The sequence below is a fragment of the Pelecanus crispus genome, chromosome 18 (genome assembly GCF_030463565.1).
Source record: "Pelecanus crispus isolate bPelCri1 chromosome 18, bPelCri1.pri, whole genome shotgun sequence".
In the NCBI taxonomy this organism is placed as follows: Eukaryota; Metazoa; Chordata; class Aves; order Pelecaniformes; family Pelecanidae; genus Pelecanus; species Pelecanus crispus.
Window position 1 is genome coordinate 4,631,076 of NC_134660.1, and position 24,185 is coordinate 4,655,260.

Below are 24,185 nucleotides of genomic sequence, written 5' to 3' on the forward strand. Positions count from 1 at the left end.
GCTGCAAACTGCCCTCGCAGACCGGGCAGCCCTTCAGGGAGAGAAACGCCACGTGCAAAACAAGGAGGAAAAAGCAACAAGTAAACCCCAAACCAAACAGTTTTTGAGCCCCTGAAGTCACAGCAGTAGAACAGGGACACAGGTCCCAGCCACCTAAAAGGAAAACCAATTAACACTCTCTCTACCAAGCCACCCTCCGTCCTCAGCCAGCCAGCTTCATGCTCCTGCCTTTAGCTGCAATTTATCAATTCTCATTTAGGTTTATTAAAATCCCCTTCGGGGACTGGGCAAAGAAAGCGAGCCAAGATGCACACAGATAAATCAGGATAAGGTCCCCACATCGTGGCTCGAGAGTGATCTCCTGTTCTATGCCATCCAGACACGTTTCCAGGCAAACACCAACGGGGAAAGCCGGGACATGGCAGTTCCACAGGCACAGCCCTGGGACGGCAAGGGTCAGGACTCAGCCGGACACGGCTGGATGCCCTGACTTGTGCTTTCACTCTGGGAGCTTACACAGACAAGGAGAGGGGAGCGATGATGAACCTTCCCCTGGGATTCTCTTGGTGGGGGTGAGGGGGCTGAGGGAGAGGGTCTGGGGTGCTCCAGTGATGCTGCTGTCGGACTCAGAGCCGGGGACAGGGCAGGGAAGGAGTACTGGGCAGAGATCAGGGTGCAGCATCGCAGGGCTCCCCTTTGAAGGGGCTAAAGGAGCGGGAGGGGGAGAAGAGGGAGACAAAGGTGCCCGGGGAGGAAACCCGCAGCTGGAGGAAGACAAGGATGCAGAGAGGGGCATGGATCCAGCCCTCATCTGGAAGCCCAGGACAGGCACCACTGAGCAGAGCTGGGGGCGGACCAGGCTGGATTGGGCCAGTCCTGCTCTAAGGAGTGGGTGGCACAGAGCAGCAACCGGCGATCGGCGAGAGCAGCCCTGACCTGAGGCTCACGGGAGCCTGTGGGGTGGGGGGACAGGGACCTGCCAGCCGTCCAGGACGAACACCGGCCCTGCGGGCTGGTTTGGGGAGCAGGTGGGGGTGGGAGGAAGGATGAGTTCGGTGCTGCTCCCCCGGGCCTTAGGGGTCAGCCCCTGCTTGGGGGTGGCACGGGGGTGGGTGCGGGCACCCGTGGCAGGGCAGAGGAGGGGTGCACACGCGTGGGGAAGGTGTGGGCAGCCTGGGTGACTGTGGAGGGGGAGGAAGGCGGTCCTGGGGGGAGGCTGGAAGGGGGTGGAGTTGCTGTTTTTCCTTTGAACACGGTGAAGACTTCAGCTCGGAAACTTGCATTTGTGGAGCTCCCAGCTGACAGGAATCAGCTCTGCCTCCTGCGGGAGAGCCCCCGGGGGAAGGGGCTGCGCTGCTCGGCTGCCCTGCACTTCAGGGCGGCAGCTTCGGGGCAGCAGCAAAGGCAGGAGGCATGGGGCCATCTTCGTTTGTCTTCCTCTCCCCCGTGCCCCCTTCGCCTTTTCTCTCTCTCTCTTGCTTGTTTGGGGGCTTGTGCTAACGCTGCCTGTGCCAGGAGGGACCCGGGAGCGAGCCATCCCTCGGCTGCACAAATTGACTTCCCACCTGCTCGCAGCCTCGAGTAAGTTTCCCCTCCATCCGAGGTGCTGCGAGAAGAAGAAAGGCAGGAGGTGGCTCGGAGCCCGCCAGCCCACGGTGCTGAGCCCTCGCATGTGAGGGGTGGGCAGGGGGACAGTGAGCTTTTCTCTTGCCTTCCCCGAAGATTTGGGATCACGCATAGACCATGAATGGATCCTTTTTCAACCAGACTCTCCTAGAGCAGGGAGCTTACCCCAACAGGACCCAGGGCTTGGGGATGCTCATGGCCTGCTGCAACGGGACCGGCTCGGTGCTGGCGACGGACGGCGGCTCCTCGGTCCTGGCACCCGACGAGAGGAGCCTTTACATCACACGGGTGGTGCAGATCGCTGTCCTCTGTGTCCTCTCCTTGACTGTGATGTTTGGCATTTTCTTTTTGGGCTGCAACTTGCTCATCAAGTCGGAGAGCATGATTAACTTTCTGGTGAAGGACCGAAGCCCTTCCAAGGATGTGGGAGCTGCAATCATGGGACTTTACTGAAGCCACCAGGCTTTTGTAGGCAAGTGAACTGTCTGGACCTGATGCTGAGATGCAGATTCCCATGTGTTTGGGGCAGCTGGGGGGGAGTGGAAAGGGAGGGAGGGGTCTTTTGATATGTCTGTGTCCATGGGAAAGCAAACCTGCGCTTCCCAGTCAACAAACTCTGTCGTGGTGAATGGGGAAATCTCCCCAGAGTTGTATGAAGTGCAATAAATGACCAGCACCATGTTGCATGCAGAAATGGCTTAAGTTTTGCATGAAACTTGCAGAAACAGTGATAATGTGCAGATCTGGACTCTTTTCTGCTGTTACCTTGGATACCACTACCTGGGATTTAGGGCTAAAAAAAAAAAAAAAAAAAGGGAAAAAAAAAGGCAAATAACTCACTACAAGAAGAAAACAAACTAAAGGGAAAGCAAAATGCATGGCACAGACCACATCTTTGACCATGGGAAGTGCCGTGTGGGTCGTACAACAAAGTCTGCATGCTACAAAATGTGTCTGTTTGTTTGTATTTTGGACCTCAAGCATGCATCTTCTGGTAGAGTTTTGTAATGGGGAAAGCATGTTCTTCCTTATTTTTCTGAGCTATCCTGTTAAATAAACTGGTACTTTCTTCTTTCACACTATGCTGAAGGAAGAAAAGAACCCAGATAAATATAAAAACCCACTCCAACCCCAAAACAAAAGCATGCTTGTTTTTGTACACAACAGCCTTTTTTCCAAGTGCTATATTGTTACAGTCCTTGATGTTTTTGTAGTTTTTTGAAAACTGGTGAACATTCAGGAAAAAAAGAACCTGTTTCAAAAGAATTTTGTGTTGTCTTCATTTTCTTTCTCTGAGTTCAGGTATTTCAATCCTAGTTCCAGATATAATAATCTCACCTTCCAATTGAACTCTAGTTAGAGATATTTCTTTAAAGCAGAAACTACCATACATTTTTCACAGTCAAGCAGCAGTTACCACTAGCAAATAAATTCATCAGGAACTATGTATTTCAGGCTTGTGTTAAATACCTGCACAGTACTGAAGCAGAGATTCATCGAGATGCATTGAGTGCCTCTTGCAAAGCAAGATTTCAGCCTCTGAGTTAAAATCTCCAGCTCCTCTGATCCTGATGAGCTGTCAAAACTAAATTGTGTGTGAGGAGGAGGACTCCTGACCTTTGTTCAGTGATGGAATTACAGCTCTGTCTGTGGGTGTGAGATGGAAATAATTTGAGTTTTGTTGCGCCAACAATATTCCTGCTGGGTCCACTTCTGTAGTGGGAAAGCAATCCTGGATACTGGAGGAGCTGATGATCTGGATGTAAATCCAGAAGAACAGTTCTCTGCCGTTCCCAGAAGGAGGAACAAGATTAGAGTACGTTTTGTAATTAATCAATATTTGCTGAGCACCTTCTTCAAGGTTCCCACAGGGTATTGGTGGACTAAACCCAGTGCAGAGCAGGACTAGTGCAGCGCTGTCACTGGTTGCTCCCACTAACCTGTTGTCTGTAATGCCTTAAGAGCACAAAGACAACGTGGCAGCAGGACCAGAATTTGGGATTCAAAGCTCTGAAATGTCCCATTGGTGCCAGTGTGTCCTGGTTTCGGCTGGGATAGAGTTAATTTTCCTCCTAGTAGCAGGCGTAGTGCTGTGTTTTGGATTTAGTAGGAGAAGAATGTTGATAACACGCTGATGTTTTTAGTTGTTGCTAAGTACTGCTTATGCCAGTCAAGGACTTTTCAGCTTCCCATGCTCTGCCAGGTACACAAGAAACTGGGAAGGGGCACAGCCAGAATAGTTGATCCAAACTGACCAAAGGGCTGTTCCATACCATATGACGTCATGCTCAGTATATAAACTGGGGGGGGTTGGCCGGGGAGCAGCGATTGCTGCTCGGGAACTGTCTGGGTGTCGGTCAGCGGGTGGTGAGCAATTGCATTGTGCATCACTTGCTTTGTATATCATTATTATTATTATCATTATTATACTGTTACTATTAGCATTACTATTTTACTTTATTTCAGTTATTACACTGTTCTTATCTCAACCCAGGAGTGTTTCTCACTCTTACTCCTCTGATTCTCTCCCCCATCCCATCGGGGTAGGGGGAGTGAGCAAGCGGCTGCGTGGTGCTTAGTTGCTGGCTGGGGCTAAACCACAACACAGTGAAACGGCTGAACAGGCAGGGCTCTGATTTTTATAAGCAGCTTGTAGGTCTGCATACCTGAGCAGCCTTCTCAGCCCAGAGGGTTTGCTGCCCTGCTGGCAGATGTACAAGTGGCTTCACACAGCAGTATGGAAGGGGATTTTGGTCCCTGCTGCTGAAGCGGGTGTTATGGCCATTGGTCTCTTTGCATATCAGTGCAAACCATTCCCCCTGTGGGAGCACAGCCTGGTCACAACATAAGCGTGAGATGCAAATAACCCCAATGCATACTATGACCCAGCTCTGCAAACACTCAGGAGTGTACTTGCATGTATAACCTAAATGTGGAACTGCATCTTCAGGTTGCTGTGCTATCAGAGGACAGTCCAGATGTACTCACTAAACTTCCATCCAGCTTCTGCTTTCAGCTGGCATTTGGTCCCTCTTGCCAATCCATCCACCAGCTCTGGCCCCAGCACAAGGGAGAACTCAGAGATGACGGAAGAAACCTTCCAGTGTTAGCAATGCAAGCGAGGCACAGGAAAAGTTGCTAATCCAAATGAAGTATCAAAATGACCTTAACTCTGACCTGCAGCAGTGCCCTGAGTGAAGAAGCTGGTCAAATTCTCTCAGCTGTCCCTACCTGCCTTGCTCTGCCAGGGGCCATGAGAGCTGGGGTGTGTGTTGAGGGGTCCTGCTGCCCAGTGGGGAAACACGGCTCTGCAATCCCACATAGCCACCAACTCGCCAAGTGTCTGCAGAGACCACATCCAGGAGTGGGGCATGGGAGTCTTCATCCCTTTTGTGCTGTGAAGTCATCCAGAGGAAAGAAGAAAAGTCAGCCACAGTAGGGTCATGTATAGATGAGGTGGAGGAGCAATGTAATGCCCCAGAAAGCAGAGCTGGGCACCTCCTGAGACAGATGGAGCTTGCTCAGGAGTCAGTTAGGAGAGGGAAGACTTTCCACATGGCCCTTTGGGGCAAGAGCCCAACTTTAGATTGGCTTATTTGTCCTCTAGTCATGCTGTGTCTCTTTCCTGACCATAAGGGCTATGTCTACATCACCAGGTCGTGTGGACCAAGAGAAGAGGGTCTGCAGAGTGAAGCAGTTGGTGGGCACCATCCACATTTGCCATACTACATGGCATGTGTCCCCATGTTCTGTCTTGCTTGCAGTGGGTTTAAGGCACTGGCACACAAGTCCCCATCTTCTTAGGTTAGATCAATTAAAGGCTGATTACCCCACTGAGAGAAGGAAATATTTGGGGAAAAGAAGATCTCTGGAGGATTGATGCCAGCACTGAGATGACAAGGGGAGGCCAGAAAGAAGGCAACAGAGGCCTGGCATGGTGAGGGAACCCCTTGGGTTAGAGATTTGGGGTCTAAAGACCCTCTTGAAGTGAAGTCATGGTTGCTGTTTTAAGTGCCCTGATTCCTTCCCCATCCTGTTCGCACAGAGCAGATGCCAGGACAGGTCATGCCTGGTGGAAGGGAGGGTGCTGAGGGCACCATGATGCTCCCCAGATCTCAGGGGAAGAGCTGCCATCTCAGACCCTGCAAACCCAGCTGCCCTGCCCCAGAGGCACGAGACCTCCAGCCAGAGGATAAGGTGGTTACTCCAGGGCTTGTGTAAGGAAAGCAGACCATAATGGCTCTTTCTGCTGCCTTTCCCCACAATAGCTATGTTTTTTCATCTCACGCCTACTCATTTAGCTTAAGCTTGCAAGTGGGTACTGGCTCCCAAGAAAATGTAAGCAGTTTTTTTTTGAATGAAGCTGGTTTAATGTTATTTTGTTTTAAATTTTTTTAATTGTTTCTTGTAGCACGTTAGCTTCCATAATGTCACTGGGGTGCCAGGAGCTGTACAAGTATGACTAAATATGGCTATAAAGTACAGCAGAGAGACAGGGAGAGAGGGGACATGCTTAGGTGGATCATCACATCAGTGGTAGTGTGAGGACCAGCCACTAAGCCTCATTTAAAATCATCTCCTAGCAGTGGAATACAAGATACCAATGCAATCCTGTGGGACTGGCCACACTGGTCTGAGCCACTGGTCCGTCTAGTCTGCATCCCTTCTCTGAAAACAATCATGATTTTAGGCAGTACATGGTCAGTCAAGTTATCTTACTAATGGGGAACTGCTTCTTGACCCCCACCAAGAGCAACCTGCACTGGACCTTCACAATCCTCCTTCAGGAACAGCTCGCTGTCTCTGGGCTGGTTGCCACTTGCCACGACTCTTCCAGCTAGAATTTCTTATTTCTAGACAGGCAGCAGGGAAACAGCAGAGAAAGGCAAGTGTGAGACCATTTCCCCCTGCTGAGCAGCCTGCCTGCAAAAAGAAATCCTCTACCTCTGTAATCACTGATTTTACAATTGGAGAAATAAAGAGGTGGCTTGACCCACCTGAGAAAACCCAGCAACCCTGGTCATCCAGTCCTGCCTGCGGTGGGGAAAAATCCAAGTCCCAAATGATACCCACCTCCTTCTCCCTGCCCTGGCAGTCTTAGCTGAGGACAATGAAAGAGTTAAACAAGATGAGACAGACAAACAGATTAGGGGGGAGGGAGGATCCCAACCTGAGCCCAGCACCAGCTGTACTGGAGCGCGTGCACCAAACATACACAGTATTTAATAATTCCTGAGAATTGCCATGGTAATGAAGTGCAGAGTCAGGTTGTTATGGTAACAGCTTTTTTTTTTTTAGGCAGGGAGGCATTACCCAGGTTGTAACCTCAATCCAGACTGAACATGTTTCTGAGAGACCAAAAAATAAAAAAGAAGTAAAATAAAATCAAATTAGGTAAGTAGCAGTTTCCTGTCTCTCGTCTGGCAGTTCTGGGCTTGTTCTGTAGGTAGGTGGAGGGAACCAGGTTGTTCCAGACACACATTGCCCTGAAAAGCCTGGGGAACGGCTGCAGTGGATCTCTGCGGGTCTGAAACCGAGTGCTGGTGGGGGTGAGGGGCTGGGCCCCTCTCATGGGGGGACCTGGGATGCTCCGCCACCACCGGGTTTCCCTGCCAGACTTCTGGCCTGGCTTCAGGCGTGTCCCCAGCTGGCTAACAGGAGGGACACGTGTCTCTGCAAGTGCATACACACAAGAAAGCAGTCATGGACAAGCCCTCATCCCAGGCGAGCCCACAGAAGGATGCTGCGATCCCTGTTCGCAGCCTGCCTACGGTTACCTGCATCCCAAGTGATGAAGGTCCTGAAGCTGGTCTCCAAGATGAGGCGGGCAGTTTGGGGGCTGGAAAGGAGGTAACAGACCACTTTTCCTGAAGCCACATGACAGACCTAAGAAGAAAACACAGGTTTCCTGAGCTCTGTCAAGGTCTCCAGGATGCTGTGCTCCCCAAAGGGGTGCCCATCAAGCAAGAATGGAAATCTCCTGTGTCCCCCTCCTGCTCTCCCATCCATGGACAAAAAGCCACCTCCATCTGCCCTCGCAAGCTATCCCCTCCAGCAAGTGTGTCAGGTTTGTCCAGCTGATCCTCATATTGGATTTTAATTTAGTGCTGGTTAAATCAGCAGCTTTGTGAGCCCGTTTTCTATTAAGGAAGCCGAGGCAGTGCATGTAGGGGTTCACTTAGCACAGAAACGGCTTGAAATATGCAGTGCAATTACTCAGGAACATCGCTCCATAAATCCCCACTGCAGCTCAGCGTGGGTCTCTTGTACCAGCTGTGTGAGAACCATTAGCCTCCAGATAAAGCCTCTGTAGTCCATTAGCTCTGCCAGAGAGGGACAAGTTGATGCCATGAGAGTCAGGTACTCAAGGGAGAACCGAGTCCAAATGATTACAGAATTCAAGAGCCAGCATTGCCTCACAGCTTCAGAGACTTTGCCTACCAGTTTCTCTGTTTGAAAGGGAAACATTTCCCAGTTTCTATGTCTTCCCAGCTGTTTTGCTGCTGTGGCTGCTGATGGCATTTTGGCCTGGAATTCCTCAGATCCCCGGTCCTGCCCTGGCCCCATGCTTGAGCCTGCCTGGAGCTGCTAGCCTGGAGCAGGACTTGCTCCCTACTGAGGTGTGCAGAGCACCTGGCACCCACCACAAAACCTGGGGCACAGAAAGCTCCTCACTTCCAAATAAATGTGGGTTGTTCCTCTTGCTCTTTGCCAAATCAGAGCTGTTATGGGATTGCGTGAGCATTTAGAGCCCTCGGTATAAACCATGGATCTTACAGTTCTAGGAAAACAAACAGCGCCGGGTACGTTCCTGGGCACTGGAACTTGACTGATGATACTGTTAACTTGTGAGAATGGTTCTTGGTATGGTTCAGACCTGTGCCAACAACCTAGCACTGCACTGCTTCGGACCGTGCTGTCTGTGCAGGGTGAGTCTCTCGTTAGATTTGATGGATTTACAGGCAAGTGTAGATGTCTTTAAAGCAGTTGTTTGGCTTTCTGAATCCAACTTAGTTTTCTCAAGTATGAATGAGGGATTGGAAACCCCTGGTTTTAATCCGGCAGAATACGTCTTTGGAAAAAACGTGAACACAGGGAAGCACAAAACATCCTCAGAAGCCTTGACAACTGCCTGTTCCATGGTGTTGGATATATCTTTGGGTTCACACTAGTTCCCCCATTAAGATGACTTAGCTAAAATTCCCCAGCAGTCTGGTTGAGTTTGCGCTCCCCTGATTTTAGACACAGGCAATTTCTTGGACTTGTTTGTTCCATGAGCACATGGTTATGGAAAATTCAGTTAAGAGAAAATCAGAATGTTGCCAACAATCAGTATGGTTTGGCACATCCCCAAAGATATCACTGTCAATGTGCTGGAAAGTGGTGGGGACACTGGCAACACTCAACGACATGAACACGTAGCTAACGAGACTGTCTCTGATCTGAAAAACGCTGCTCATCTACATGTATTTCAGGTTGTAAGTATAACAGAAGTCTAGCTTCAGAGATGCTTTTGCAGCTCTCATCCTTCCCAGAAGCTCATTAGCGTGGATGATGTTTTCACATCATTAATTTAAGGCAGGTTAATCAACAACAAAGCAAAAATACCTTTTTAAAGACAAAGATTTTAGCACAGTAGTGCAAGAAGCTGAGAGATGGGGCTGCATGGCAATCTTGGCTGCAGGTCACAGATGACTGCAAGGTGAAGGCAGCAGTTTTGGCACTCTGTCAGCCTATGGTATTCAGCTGGTCAGGATCATGAGTCCTGGCCATGGCAAAGTGCTCTCTGTTGGGGTGCAGTCAGGGAGCAGCTATTATATCAAACAAGTTTGCTCTTTTTGAGTCAGTGAGACCTGTCTGAACATTGCTTCTCAGATGAATAGGGTTCTCCTGCCCCGGTGACAACCTTTGAAGATACCACCTCTGCAGGTGGATTTACTCTCCTACCAAGGAGCTGTGAGATTAGAGGACACAGCACCAGAATCCCTTGTCAGATCGGCCTTTTCTTTCTATGTGGGCTCACTGGCTGCTTATGATTTGTGCAGCACCAGCTGTGCCTCACTGATAGGTGTCTTCGGTGAACACCACCACGTTTGTTTTTGCTCTGAGTGACTCTAGGGGGAAAGGAGACAAGATCCATCCTCCCTGTGATGCTCCAGTTCTTCTGAAAGGGTCCGATACTGTGAGGACATGCCCTCATTCTAACTGTGGATGTGACACTGGAGGTGGAGATGATCAAGGCAATAATCAACAAAAGGCAGGAGAAACATCTACCCTGTGGCAGCAGGCAACTAGAGTGACCTTTCTGGAAAAGGGGCTGGAACTGCAGAGCTACACATCTCTGCTTCTTCATTAAAGAGCCATTTTTGTTACCTTAGTGTGTCTGTTGGTGTTGTTCGAGGCTGGTACACAAGCGTTGCTGTGAGGATGGATGCAGGTTCTTGTGCAGAACACTGCACCTTCCAGGAAAACAAGGTGTGCATGAAAGCAAGCTCAGGGCACTGTTCCCTGTCCACGACAGCTGCCTGGCTGGTGCTGGATGCTGGCTCTCTGCCCTGGCATGGCTCAAGCTTTCATGCATGTGGGGTTAAATCCAGAGCCATCCTTTCTGGTAGGCCCCACAAGTGTTCACATCTTACAGGTTTCTGTGCAGCTGTGAGTACTCCCCTCTTGCCTCACTGAGTCCCAAAATGCAGGTTTAATAGGACAAGACAGCTGAAGAAGCAGGCAAAATGTAATTAGGCTTTAATTAGCTAAGTTCATTCTCTCAGATAATTGAAAATGGGACTAATTGGTTGCAATGAATTCCCAGTACAGACAGCTATCCAGCTCAGTGTGTGCTATGCCAGCTGCTGCACCACTGCACAAGGACCAGCCTGGAAACTGAACACTACTACCCACTGCCCTGCAGTACTCTGCAGGGCCCAGTTCCTTATCTCCAGAGAGATGTTAAACCCCCTAAACCCCCCAGGCTGCAGTGAGGGTGGTTTAGTGACCCATGTACCCAGCAAGGCTCATTGTCATTCATTCCACACTTCACAAACCAGGGAGCAGGTGGGCCACTAAACCTCACACACCCAGGCAGGCGCATATCAGCAATCCCAGTGTGACAGGACCTACCCTGGGGCATTTGCAGCATGTCAGAGGATTACAGCTGGAAAGGACAATAGGTTTAATCTCCACTCGCCTCCATCATGATTACAGCATGCAAGCAGCTGGCTGTCCTCAAAGACTGCCTGCGTATGGTCAGTACTGAATCAGCTGTGCTGGTTGTCCCTTCTCCTGTCTCTGCTGCTCGGTCTGTCTCATCTGGTGGGTTTCCAGAAGCTCTGTTGCATGATCAGGGCTGCCCAGGGCTGACGAAAACCTCTAGGGTAAAAACTGGAGCTGACAGTGACACTTCTAGATATGTCCTGGCAATGCTTTCTCGTAGAAAACCATAGATTTGGTAGCCCCTGGCTGTACTTGAGCTCCCTTCTACCTGGACGAAACTGAACATCTCCACCATGAACGTGACAAGGCAAAGTGAAGCAATCATTCTGGCTGAGGAGCTTCAGGAAATAGGTTGCTTTGCCTAGGTGCACGCAATTTTTCTAGCAAGTCCCTTGTGAGACTCCACATCCCTGTTTCATGGAGCAAAGACTTGGTATTTGGTACAGACGGCAGTTTCCCACTGGCCAGGGATGGTTCAGAGAGGTTGCACAGGTAGGAGCAAACATGATGTTCCTCTCATCACAGTGCTTGAAGGATTATGCCTAGAAAAATGCTGGACTTATTCTGCATCCTGGCTCAAGTTTCCCTTCTCTCCCACTGCTAGGCAGCGTGCTGTGTGCCAGGTGCCTGCATTTCATTATGGAGTTTATAAAGTGCCTGGGGAAACAAGGCATGGGGGGATGAAAAATTACGCACACATTTCACTCAGCACTGACTGTTCGTCATCTCGTTGTACAGAAATGTAATAATCACTGGGGCGGGCAGGGGGTGCAGAAGGGAGGTACTAATCACATTTGCACCAATCCTGAAGTTTGCAGCTTTTTTTCACACTTCCATCTGCCTGGGCTATTTCACTAGGGATATTTCTTTTGTTTTGGGGTTAAAACCATTTCCAGCTTTATGTGCTTCCCAAATGAATGGGAAGAAAAAAGAAAGAAGGCAGCTCTGCAGTGGCTGGGTGCTCTGGATGTTGCTACAGTTGCAAGTCAAGACCTGACATCTCATTTTTCCCTTGGGCTGCAAAGCAATTCCAAAGTACTCCTCTGCACTGACCACATTTCAGGATGGTATGAATGGCTCTGCCCACTCCCATCCTCTTGTGTTTGAAGTGCTGATTTCACAGCACTTTGCAGTAGAGATGAAGTCTCCAGAGCTGCTGGATGAGCCACAACAAACCCAGCTCCTTCTCTTTGGCTCTAGGTGGAGCAGCAAAGGCTGACAGCAGAGAGAAGTTAGCAAGAACCTCAGCTGCTTAGGAATTTGCCACATGCACAGTTACTTTAAATGGCTCAGGCCTGCTGCCTGCAGGTGTCTTATTTCAGGGCTTTAGGATGACTAATAGCTCCATTATTCTCTGCAAGGTATACACCAGGTTACCCTTTAACAGACAGGAGGGAACGACACCTGGCAACAAAACACAAAGAAACACAGCTGGCCGTTTGGATGCACTGGGCCAAAGTCCCTTTTTATAGCTCCCTCCTCATGTGCAGGCGGTTGTGGGATGAAGAAATCGAAGAACAGCAATGCCAAAGCTCAGCACCAGCACTCCCCTCTTTGTTATGGTGGAAATGCCCAGCTGAGCCTCGCAGTTATGGCTGTTTCTGGAGGAGGGGATCATTTAGGACTGTGCTTTCATGCGCTAAAGCTTGTGGCAGCTATAGCTTAGAGCATCCCCAGCTCCTTGCATCCTTGCTGTCTCTTCACACACAGAGGAGTCATGCTGTGAACCAGATCAGGGAACCTGAAAAAAACCCCATAGTAAACTAACACTAAGCTTAGGTTTCCATGTTGGGCAGTTCATTCTCTGGTTCGCCATGCAGCCCCCAGGCAACACTGCTGGCACAACTAACAGCAACCGTGTCCTGCTACAGGAAAGAGGAGGGAAAGGCTGTCACATTGTGAAAGGTATTTCTCAAGCTCCCCAAAAAACAGCTTTAGAAGAGTTCTCTCTCAGCTTTGGATCCACTAAAACCCCGGGACTATTCTTATATAGCTGTTGCCTAACTCATTGTCCTGCATCCACAATTTGTGTAGCAGATGATCGATGCAGGTTGCAGAACTCTGCAGTTGTTCCTAGTGAACTCCATCACAGGGGCTATTTCAGCACCATTTCTCTGTTTTACTGGGCTCCTTTCAAACTCTCATCTTGTTTTGCACCACTCACACCTCTCCTCCCAGTGTGGGGTGTCTGCAAATGTATTACACATCCTGGTCTCCTTTGCTCAAGCCACCAAACAGTCCTTGTGCAGAAGCCCCTTGTTTTCTGGTAGCTTCTCCCTTGCTTTTCTTTTCTGGGTGCAATGAGGCATTTTTGGGAAACACAGGTAGCGCGCCACCGAGCCTGCCATCTGCAACAGTCATAAATTCCGTGGCCAAAGCAACTTACACAGGACCTGTCGCTCCCTTACCCAACATCAAGTCTTCAGTGTAGATCAGTTCCCTGCAGTGGAGCTGGGAAGTTTTACTCCTGCTTTGAATTTGAATCACAATGCAGAGATGGTGGGAGTATGTGGCATTGGTTTCCTGCTGATGGGTAATTTTGGAGCTTGGGAAATAAACAGAAAGAGACAAAACATTAAAATCTTGTGATAAAACTTGGCTTGCTTTGGCTTAGTCCAGCTGCCACACGTCATTTCCATTTCTCAGGCTTTCTCCCCCTTCTTTTAGACCCATTTATTACAATGTGACAAGAAAATAACTTTTTCTTACAAAATTGGTCCTTGTCATTTTGCCTATGTCAAAATGTCTAACCTCCACTTCTTGCCCCTCACCCATTTCTTTTCCCCATTTTCCTTTAAATTTCCTCCCTTTGCTGAGCTGGGACAATCTCCCTGTGAATCCAGGGTACTCCAAGGAACTGCTTCCACTTAAAAATATCTTAGGGCAACCAATTCTAAGCCATTCTTGTCATGGTTTGCTTTGTGTGGGTCTCCTGCAAGTTATTTCCTCCTGAAATCTCAAGCTCGATGTAAAAGAATTACCTGTCTTTTTAATCAAGGAATAATTTCAGCTGGGTAATGAATTGCCTGAGAAATGAATATAGAAGGAGCCGAAGCCCTCCAGAACAGCCTCCAGGTTTGCGCTATTAATGCTCCTTATGAAATGTGTCAAAACTCCGCCAGCCTTCGCTGTGTCTGCTCTGGGGACTCTGTCTCATGACTAAGAAAATGAGAAGACAGTGGGGGAAGTGTGCCCAGAGCAGGGCTTGAGGAAAACGTCTCCTGAAGGACAGAGAGCTCTTGCATGGCTGCTACGTTCAAGCTGAACACAGGGAGCCCATTGTGCTGTGCTGGCGTTGACACCGGCCTCGAGCACCTCACTGCTTTGTCTGCAGGCAGCCAGAAACCCACTGAGGTGCTGAGAACAGGTTCTGAGTATGCACAGTTCCTCATGCAAAGCCCTGCTTAGCTAAATCAGGTCCTGTGCTGACTGCACGCTTACACCAGCTGAAATCGCAAATCCACGATCGCGCACCAGTGGAGGTGCAGGCAGCCACTAGAGAAGGGGGTTCCCTCCTCCCATCCCTTCTCCTGCACCCAGCAGTGAGGCAGATCAGGGAGCTGATCTGGCAGAATCTTGGGACTTTTTGTCCTCAGTTCTCTGGATCAGCTCCCTGACCTGACTCATAGTGAGGATCCATTTGCTGCCAGTGCCATCACAGGGAAGACAAGTGGGAACATGGGATCCTCCACGTGGCAGTGGCCTGCATCTCCCTGACCACAGCCTCAAGATCACGGCTGAACCTTCAGATGAATCAACTCTCCATTGTGGAGGTCAGTGAGGCAGAGGGAGGAGCCCTGCGGCTGGAGACACTGAACATGGGGCAGCAAAGGTGCTGGTGGACGCTCCTGCAGCGACTGAACCCCACGAATGGCTCAGGGTGCGCAGGGTGCTGTGTCCTACTCCAGCAATGAAGCCAGCAGTCCTGATGCCGAAGACTGCCTGCCTGCTTGCTACATGGGATCTATCGTCCCGCTCCTGCTGGATGCTGATGAACCAAAATAACTCCCTGTTTTTCCCAGCCAGCGCTGAGCTGGGATGTGTTTGGGAAGGTGACTGCGACACTGTGACAGATGGCCAAGAAAGCAAATGCTGTTTTTTATGTCACCTCCGTGTTTCCTCCTCTGCTGTCTCCTGCGCTGGAGGCGGTGTTTGGAGATGGTGTGTGCTGCCAGCACGCGGCTGGCGCCCAAGCTGAGGAGACAGCAGAAGGTTGGAGCAAGGCGCTGGCCACCTCACGCACATTTCTCCCCCGGCTCTCTCATGCTTTGTGACCTACATTAAGGCCTTCTCCTACCGGAATCTGTGCCAAAGATGGCGCTTGGAAGTGGGCTGGTGCTTGAGGTGGAGTGTTTGCTTTTGCAGGGCCACTGAACAGCCCCCCACAACCTGCCTGCAATGACTGCTGGCCCAGCCTGTTTTCTTTTGCCCCAAAGAGCCAGATAGGCCAGGAGAACTACGCCAGGGTCTCCTTCTGCCAGCTAGTGTCCAGTACTGGCTCTTCTTACAAACCCAATGCTAACTGCATGTAGAGGACCCTGGGCAAGCCAAAGCTTTGATAAAAGCCAGTTTCTGAAACTCCTTGATGTGCCACTGCCTCTCCTCTGTCTTTGCTCATGTCACTCTATCTTTGGGCAAGGGACCACTTGCCTTCCCTCCTGAGGCACAAACATGGCAGTGTTCAAGGAGGGCTGGGCTCGTGAGAGATGGAGCCCTAGATCCCTGACGTACAGCAGAAATTCAGCAGGGAGAGAAGCACACTTCAGGAAGAGAAGGGGAGCGCAGAGAAGCTGGTGACTGTAAACCGCTGTCACTTGGGTTATAAGTCGGAGGAAGCAGGAATGGCCCTGCGCAGGGACACAGGCATGAATGACAGCAGCCCGTGCAGGTGGCTGCTGCTCCACACTGCGGGCTCTGTTTCCATGGCAGGAGAGAGCCGCTTCTGCCGCACTGCTCGGCTGCCAGGACGCCAGCTCCTTTCGCAGCCTGCCTGGTGCGGAAGGAATGACTGACATGTCTGTTCGGCACAGCATCTATCTGCCTCCTGCTTCTGCCTTGTTGCACTTGGCAATTCTCCCCCTTCTCCCTCTGTTTTTCCACTAGGAGATCTCACACTCCTCTGCCTTGGCAGCAGGTAGACAGACGAGAAGGGGTGGACAAATACATGGACTCAGAACAGCTCAGCAATGGCTCTCCTGTCTCTCCCTGCCTGCGATGGAGGAAGTCTCCCTGAATTCAGATCCCTGAATCTGTCGCGGAGCAGTGGGTATCACCGGTGTTTGAGGCAGCTGGAGCCTCTTTTCCTAAGATAGGGAAACTGAATGCAGAGAGGCTGGTGAAAAGTCAACGTCAAGCTAGGTGACAGAGCTGTGAACTGGACTCATTTCCATTGTGAGCTGGGAACCCTCGTGGGCCTGGGGAGCCCCAAAGGGCTCTGCCCAGCAGCTTCCAGCCTCGCGGCTCTGAGGACCAGGAGACCACAAGTGAAGGATGAGCAGCTCGCTGCAACTCTGCTTTGGGCTAGTGTTGCGCTGGGCTCTCTGGCTCGCTGCCCCCTCAAAGCCCTGCGAGGGGTAACTCAAACCCCATCTAAAGACGGTTCAGGAGAATAAAGCAAAAGAGATAGTGGTGGGCAGATATGAAGGTGAGGGAGCAGGGCAGATACGATGACAGGAAAATCCTGCAAAGCACAAGGTAGGGAGAGGCAGAGAGGAGCTGGTCTGCACCCACACACCCAGGCCCAGCCCTTCCCCGCAGCAGGAGCATTGAAATAGAAATGGAAATGACTTGCTATTTACAGTGCCAGAATCCTTCCTTCCCAGGGCGGGCAGGGAGGGCCCCAGTCTGGCTCCCTGGGGGGAGCAGGCAGGATGCTGGCACTCTGTGCCACAGACGTGTGGGGGGGAACAGGGATGCTGTAAGGCTTAAGAATGCCATGGGGATCAGGCTCAGCTCCCTCATCCTCTCTGGACAGCACAAAGCCTGTAACCATGAAAAGGCACAGCGTGCTCATGATTAAACACATTCTGCCCTCTCTATCTCCCTCTGCCACTCCATAGTCACCCAGGGGCTTAGGAACAAGGCAAGGTGGGAGACAGGGGCTAGGCAGAACTACGGTTTCCTCCAAGTGGCAGAGCAGGCCAGGAGGTATTTCAGACATCCCTAAAAGGCCCTGGTCATTATTCTGCAGCATTATTCTGCTATGCAGGGAGACATATGCGTGGGAGTGCGTAAAAGCAATGCCAGCCCGTGACCTGCTTTCATTTACCCACAGAGGTAACATTGGCAGCAGAAAAGCAACTTGATCCCATGCTGCTCACTGCTGTGGTTGCACCCGCCTGGCCCCAGGGGAATTACTCACTGTCATAAGAGCCAGGCACCAGTCCAGTTCCTCCGGCCAGCATCTGCTGAGAGGTGCCAGCATCTGCTGAAAGGTGCCAACCAGCCAGAGCTGAGGCTGCACTGTGCCTGGAGCCAGCACTCCCCTCTGAGCTGCCCAGCAGCAGCTTGTGGTTCTGGAGACCTCCCACCTCTCAGCGGGCCCCTGGAGCTCAGCCTCCTGAGCCCATGCTTTCCCGGAGTGTGAAGCAATGTCAAGGTCAGGCCTGTCACAGGGATATGCCCCCAGTCCTTGGCAGAGAGCAGATGATGGGTCCTTTGAGAGAAGGGCTGTGAGGACACAGAGCTTCAGGACAGCACCCAGGTCTTCATCTCTCTCCACACTGCCACACACCAAGGACAACTGCCCCAGACCTGGAAAGGGGTCTGTAAAGACACAGAGAGAGTCTATGAAGGCTGGCCTGTGACTCTGGTGGCCTGTGGGATGGTGGGATCAAGCCCACCTTGCAGACCTCTGAGCTGCAGAGGTCCTTGATATTTCCCATTCTTTGCCTTCATCAGGTCTACCCTGAGTAGTGCTGCCACAGCATGGGTCTTTGATGTGGCACTCTGCAGACTGGATGACGAAAGAGTTAACTGTCCCCTGGGATGGGGCTGAGGCTGGCAGGAAAGCAACTCAAAGTCAATTAAGCAGAAAGCTCCTCCAACTACTCCAGGTCCCTCCCTCTCTGTCTTTCCCACAGGAAAGCAGGGCTGAAGGATGGAGGCAGAAGAAGGAAGCAAGCTAATGACTAACACTGGCATTGCCTCCCTGGGCAAAGCTCAAGAGCAGCCTCATACAAGTCCTTTTGGAAAAAAACAATAGAAGTGGTGAAGGTAGCTTCACCACTGGGAAGTAAGAGGTTTTTCAGCCAGGTATTTGGTTCCTCACATGGCACAGCCCAACCATCTCCCCGCTCTTACTCTTTTCTTCCTACGTGCTCCCAAGAATTCACAGCAAACCAAATGGCTCGTACTGGTTCCCAGCCTGGAGACCTGCGGGTTGTTCTCTGGGCTGTCTCAGGCCGGAGGTCAGAGGCTGGCTGGCAGGCAGTGGGTGTGCTCAGCACGACAGCTGGTGGGGCTGGGCCAGACGGAGCACGTCTGGGCGCAGATGATGGCAGGGTGACAATCTTTCACACGGCCGCCTCCTATATCAGCAGAGCTGGCTGGGAGGGTTCCCAATGGGTGGCCTCCTGGCTGCCTGAGGAGAGCTAGACCTGCTCGATCCTCCCCTCCTGCATGGTACCCACATTCCTTTGGATGCAACAGGCAGGTAGGGGTGAGGCTCAGGTAAGATCAGTCAGGGACTTGTCTATTTTCCAGCTCTCCCTGGCCCTTCTGAAAGAGCGGCCGCCTACACGGCTCCCACGCTGCAGCACGGCTTGCTCCACAGAGCTGACCACACGAAGAGTGCAAGCCTCGGCACAAAGGGAACTGCCAATCACTTGGCCAAGGCCAGCATCTCAGGGCCTGAGCCTGCAGCACCTTGAACAAAACAGAACCAGTTTTGAATGAACCAGAGCCAGTTCGTTACACAAGAACAAAGACTGTGTAAAAAGGAAGTCATGTTTTGAAGCAATGCAGTTGTCCATCATTGCAAGGTCCTTTCAGGTTTTCCTGGGGCAGCTGGAGCCCAGTCCTGGTTAAACAACATAACAGCCCAGGGTGGAAAGAGCTCAGGATCATTTCCACCTGGCTCTGGGCTGCTTGATAACTAAGTTGTTTCGGTCAGGCAGTGTGCCTTAGTTTCCCCATCTATAATGTCAGCGATGCTCAGCTTCTGTAGAAGTACTGCAGTACGCAGTTTACTGTGCTATAGACCTGGGTCTGATCCTAGCTCTTACTCCATTTGCCTCATCAGTCTCTGGACCTTATCAGACTTCCTTCCTGTCTGTACCATTACAAGGAAACAAAAAGCCAGGATCTTTGGTGGCAGCAATACACACTGCCCTCTTCCCATGGCAAAGAAGGGGCTGCCCATTTCCCTGTGAAAGGCTCCTGAGAAGTTAGATGTGTACCAGAGGTCTGTCAAACTGCCTTTGGGATGAAGATACTGTGAATGAGCCACCACCTGCCAGCCAGCAGCTCCATTAATGCAGGACTCCTTGCAACAGAGCACAGGCAGGAAGGGCATAAAATGGTCCCTATGTTTGGGAACTTCCCACAAGAAAACAAGAGCATACGATGGATATTGATCTGTGCACAGAGAAGATCTGATGCTTCTGGGCTATCACAGGTCTTGTGGGGCACAAGCAGCCACTGTCCTGTGTGTGAATCATCCTAGAAGCCTCTGTGCAGCACAGTTGTAATCCCTGTTTAAGATTACTGCTGCCTCCTCCTTCCTGCAGTATGGACTGGGCCCACGGTCCACAGAAGATGCTCTGGCTTTGCTGGCAGAAGAATGTTGTGGTTTCAGCCTTTCTCTCCCATGGCAGTGCAAGAAGGGATGAGGGACTGATGCGGTGTCTGTGTTGCAGCTTCTAACAGAATTAAAAGGAATCAAAGATCAGAAGTGTGGAACAGCTCCTCTACAGGGATGGAGTCACCTAAAAATCTTCAGCCTGGAAGAGAGTTCAGTGACAGGAAAGAAATGGCTGAGGTTTGCAAGATCTTCAGACAGTGACCGGGGAGCAAATACCGCTCATTCTTCACTCTTCAAGAACTAGAAAGGCAGAACTCAAAAGAAATGTAAAATCAGCAGGTGCAAAAGAAATATATGACAGTGTTTTTGCACACTGCAGGATTCATGTTTGTTTGCAGGAGCCAAAGCCACCGACAGGCTCGGCATGGGGTGAGATGCACTCACTGAAATCGCCTCACCAGGACTTTAAGCTGTAAAACAATCCCTAATCTGCTCTTGGTGAGGGAATGTGTACAAGCAGAGCCCGACTGTCTATCTCTGCCCTATTACTTATGTGCTTTGAGAAACAGCACTGCTTGCAGGCAGCTACCAAGCCACATGCCCTTTGGTCTGACCCAGCACACCTCTTCTCACCTGCTGCATGCTGCTCGGTCCCATGGCTGGGAAGAAGAGACAAATTCCATGCATGCCTGCCTGCCTTGGCTGATGCAGGGCATGCTCAGTGTTATTTAAGGACAAGATTTCCATGAATAACACCCCTCATCTGCCAAACCCAAATTAAAATTTGCTGCCAACAGTCATGAGCCCTCCCCCCCGATTCCTCCCTCTCTTCTTTTTTCTTTTTTGTTTTTTTTGGACAATTTCCTGCATTAAGATAAACCAGTGATAAATCCAGATTGTGCATTAAACACTGGCCCACGCGGTCTGGGAAACAAAGAGCATGAAGGAACACTGCGATTCAAACTGTTGCTAGCCGATACACAATTGAGCATGTCAGCTTTTAAATGATTTTCTCAGCACAATTCTTTCAGATTTCCTAATGAGTCTGTAACATGAGATTTTTGTGAAAAAGCACTATAGCCTGCAAGCATGTGAGCCCCAGACCCAGAGATGTCCTGGGGGGCCCTGTCTTGATGCCTTTCCATGCGCAGGGAAGAAGTCTGGTTAAGGACTGGGAAAAGCTACGGTGCGAGGCCTGCAGCTCTGTGTGATGCTGTAGGATTCCTGCAGTCCGCTCACCAATTTTTCGCCAGCTTTAGGAGGCTCCCAGCCTACTTTCCAGGGTAAAAGGTGCTTGCTTTCTCTAGCCATACCTGGCACTTCCTTCAGAGAGCTGGGATGCCCAGCCAGAATACTCCTTGCAAAAAAGGTCTGGTGTTTTATCTGGCAGAAATTTCTCTCTTCTCCTGTTCCCTGGAAATCTACAGGAGTCCTGGGTGCTGGGACACAAAACTCCCTTCTTCTGCCAATGAAGGCGTTCTACAGCCTTGGAAAAGTGAAAGGAATAGCTCAATGGGTGGCTTCCACTGAAGAATTAGGGTGGGCTTTCATCCAGAAGCCATCCCCACATGCTCACAAAGGCAGACAGTTCTCCCTCTTCCTCATGGAAGCAGTCACAGAGCAGATCAGCGTAGCACGAAACTTCCCAGCAACCAGGTTCAATGCAGCTCAGGCAACCCCTTCACTGACTGAAGCACTGGTAGTAGCTTTGGGTGTGAATGCAAGTGTCTGCAAACTGAAGGAGTGATGGAGAGGGCACCAGTGAGGGTATGCAAGTGGGGGAAGAAACCCCACCAAGGCACCTGTGTGCATCACACACACCCCAAGCCCTGGCAGCTCAGCCTGGAGGGGAGGGCCAGTGCATCTCCATGGCATTCATTTCCCTTCACCTCCACCGGGTCTATTCTAGGAAAGCCTGCCTAGAATTCATCCACCCAAAGCGTCACACTTCACAGCTCCCTTCCCACGCAGAACTCACCCAGCAGCTTGCTTCCTTGCTCTGCATAAACACTGCTTCCCTGCCTGCCTCCCCACAGCCGGGCTGCACTGCAGATGGGCCCTGCCCCAAAGGCAGCTGGGGTACCTGCTCCCCCCTCCACCCAAGGGAGGGTGCAGCAGGCCTAATCCATACCACGCTGGTCTCGGGCAGCTGTGTCCTGCTTCCTACCAAGGGCAGGAAGAAGGGGTAGGGATAAAAGCTACACCAGGGCCTTCGCTCCTTGGTTTCTGTTTCCAGCCAAGGCAAGCAGAGGCAGATGCTCCCAGGTGATAGCACCAGGAGGTTCAGGGCTTAGGGCCAACCTGGTGATCTGGTCCCAGGCAGATCCCAACCCACCCCTTGGAATCACTTCTGTTAGGCCATGGGCAAATGCCTGTTTTGAAGACAGCAGAAGGTTTGTGGCTCCCTACAGAAGAGTCCCAACTTTTTTCTAGCTACTTGATGCAAAGAGGGCTGGCAGTGCCCAAACCCCTTTGGATGCTGTGGATTTTGATCCAGTGCTTCCTACAGTAGAAACAACTAATTTTCCTGAAAACTCCCTGTCAGCAGTACAACACAGCACAAGGGCGAGAGACTCAGTGAACTACCTCTCTCCTGAGACATCTCAGAGGCAACCACAGCCATAAGCTAAGAGCAAGTTCAGAATCTCACCTGCTTTCAGGACTCAGGCCAGTGCTCATTAATGAAGGAAATGAGCTGACCCAGAACACAGAACACTACCCTACTCTGAAAGGACTCATTCAAGTAAGCACAGACTTGGTTACAGTACTTCGACTGTGAAATATGCAGAACAAGTTTTTCAGGAAATAGATCAAGGACTGCTTCTGTGGGAACTCATAACATGAGATGTGAAAATCCAGAGAAAAGGAGAGAACTGGCCATTTGGGGAATGCACGCATGGAGAGCCCAGCAAGCCCAGATACAGAAGACTGCAGACTCTGATATTACCACCACTAGAACAGACTGAGATGGTGAGATTGTGAATACTTCTGTCCTATTTCAATCTCTCGCAGGAGTAGTTGGCAATACATGGGAACTCCAACGAGCCCCATGTTCAAGCCTCACAAATGGGAACGTCCAACACACTGACTCCTCCCAGGACTTCATTTATGAAAAATTCATAGAGAACCAAATTCAGCATTTCACCCACTTGTAGCGATCAGCTCAACATCAGACTGATAGCAGGGCAGACAATGGTTTGTATCCCTATAAATCTCTTATTTTTATGTCATTTAACCCCTGTCATTTTAACCCTCTCTGGCCTGAGTATTGTGTTTCACAGTGGCTACAAGCAGCTACTTGTATAACCAAGAATGGCACTTTCCTCGTCTTCCTTCTCCCAATTATTCAGACTTCCTGAGCCAGCTGTGGTTTCATTGAGTAATTCTCTGTGGATTTTCCTTCCATGAATTTGCCTAGTTTCTTTTTGACTTCATATAAACTTCTACCCTAATAAGATACCCTAACAGGACAAAGACTTCCACAGGCCAACTCCCCTCATATGTAAAATTCCCCAAAATGTAAGTCCTCCTGTTGCCCCTCAGCATTGGCTCCAGAGGAAACCCTGCCACTGTTGCAATTTTTACAGAATACTGCACCATGGTAGATGGTTTGGCCCAGAGTTTTTGGCAGGTGCTCCTCGAGGCAGCCATAATCATTCATTTAAATCTCATTTATTTTTATTTTAGAAAGCTCCCTAACAACACAAAAGATTTCTTTCCTGCATCTCACTGGAATTGTATGCATATTGCCATGGCAACCATGCCAGAGATTTTTGTGGTCCCAGACCCATTTTATTGGTTATTAGATATCTGTGCAATAAAAATATATATATAGCTTTGTTCTCCCATCTGTCTGCTCCATCTGCTTATTTCCAAGTGAAATACAACCATTTGGCTCAGCCACAGATTTCTCTCCTTCCTCATGGGATTGGCTGAAGGAAACAGAGATGCATCTGCTGGTGGTCATGGAAGTGGTGAAGGGAAGGAGGAATGAAAGACATTGCTGTGGACATGAACCTGACCATGACACACATGGAAAAGCCTATCAACTGTGACAACAACACCTGCAGGGTTAAACAAATTCTTCCTCACAGTCCAAGCCCCTGGCCAGGATAGCTGGCCTGCCCATTACCTCCCAGGTGTGAAGGGGAAGAGAAGCTGGAGAGGACTCTGGCCAACACAAACCTTATTTGCTCCTGGTGGAACTGCTGTGGCCCGGCTGCAGCTCAACCCCAGCCGGTTGGTTTCCTGTCGCTGGGGAAGTAGAGTCAAATGTTATGTCACTGGTCAGCAAAGAGGAAAATCATCACGGCTCAGCTGCATCCATTAAGAGTCCTTTCTACCTTCCCAAAAGAGAAGAAGAAAAGTATCACCTCATCCCAGTACACACTGTTCCATGGAATGGGAAAAGATCTCCGTGCCAAACTGACCGCGTTCCTCCCTACAGTCACCTGCCTCAGATCAGAACCCGCACCAAAAGCTGTTTGACATGCCCCCAGCTGAGGGACTAATTCCTTCTGGCAATGTCTGCCTTGCCTGCCCACCCCCACAGCCTCCGCTGGGAGAGAGGATGTGTTTCCAGCCTCCCAGCTCCCTTACATTA

The 24,185-nt window shown here is 50.5% G+C and overlaps 1 protein-coding gene across 1 annotated transcript; it reads left to right on the plus strand.

Moving 5' to 3' along the window:
- The first annotated feature begins 1,743 nt into the window (after positions 1-1,743).
- RPRML (reprimo like) lies at positions 1,744-2,079 on the plus strand. The gene has a single exon (XM_009488024.2). The coding sequence runs from the start codon at positions 1,744-1,746 to the stop codon at positions 2,077-2,079; it is 336 nt and encodes a 111-aa protein (XP_009486299.1).
- Positions 2,080-24,185: the final 22,106 nt, after the last annotated feature.

Coding starts and splice junctions, on each gene's coding strand:
- RPRML (XM_009488024.2), top strand. CDS start 1,744: ATGAATGGATCCTTTTTCAACCAGACTCTCCTAGAGCAGGGAGCTTAC.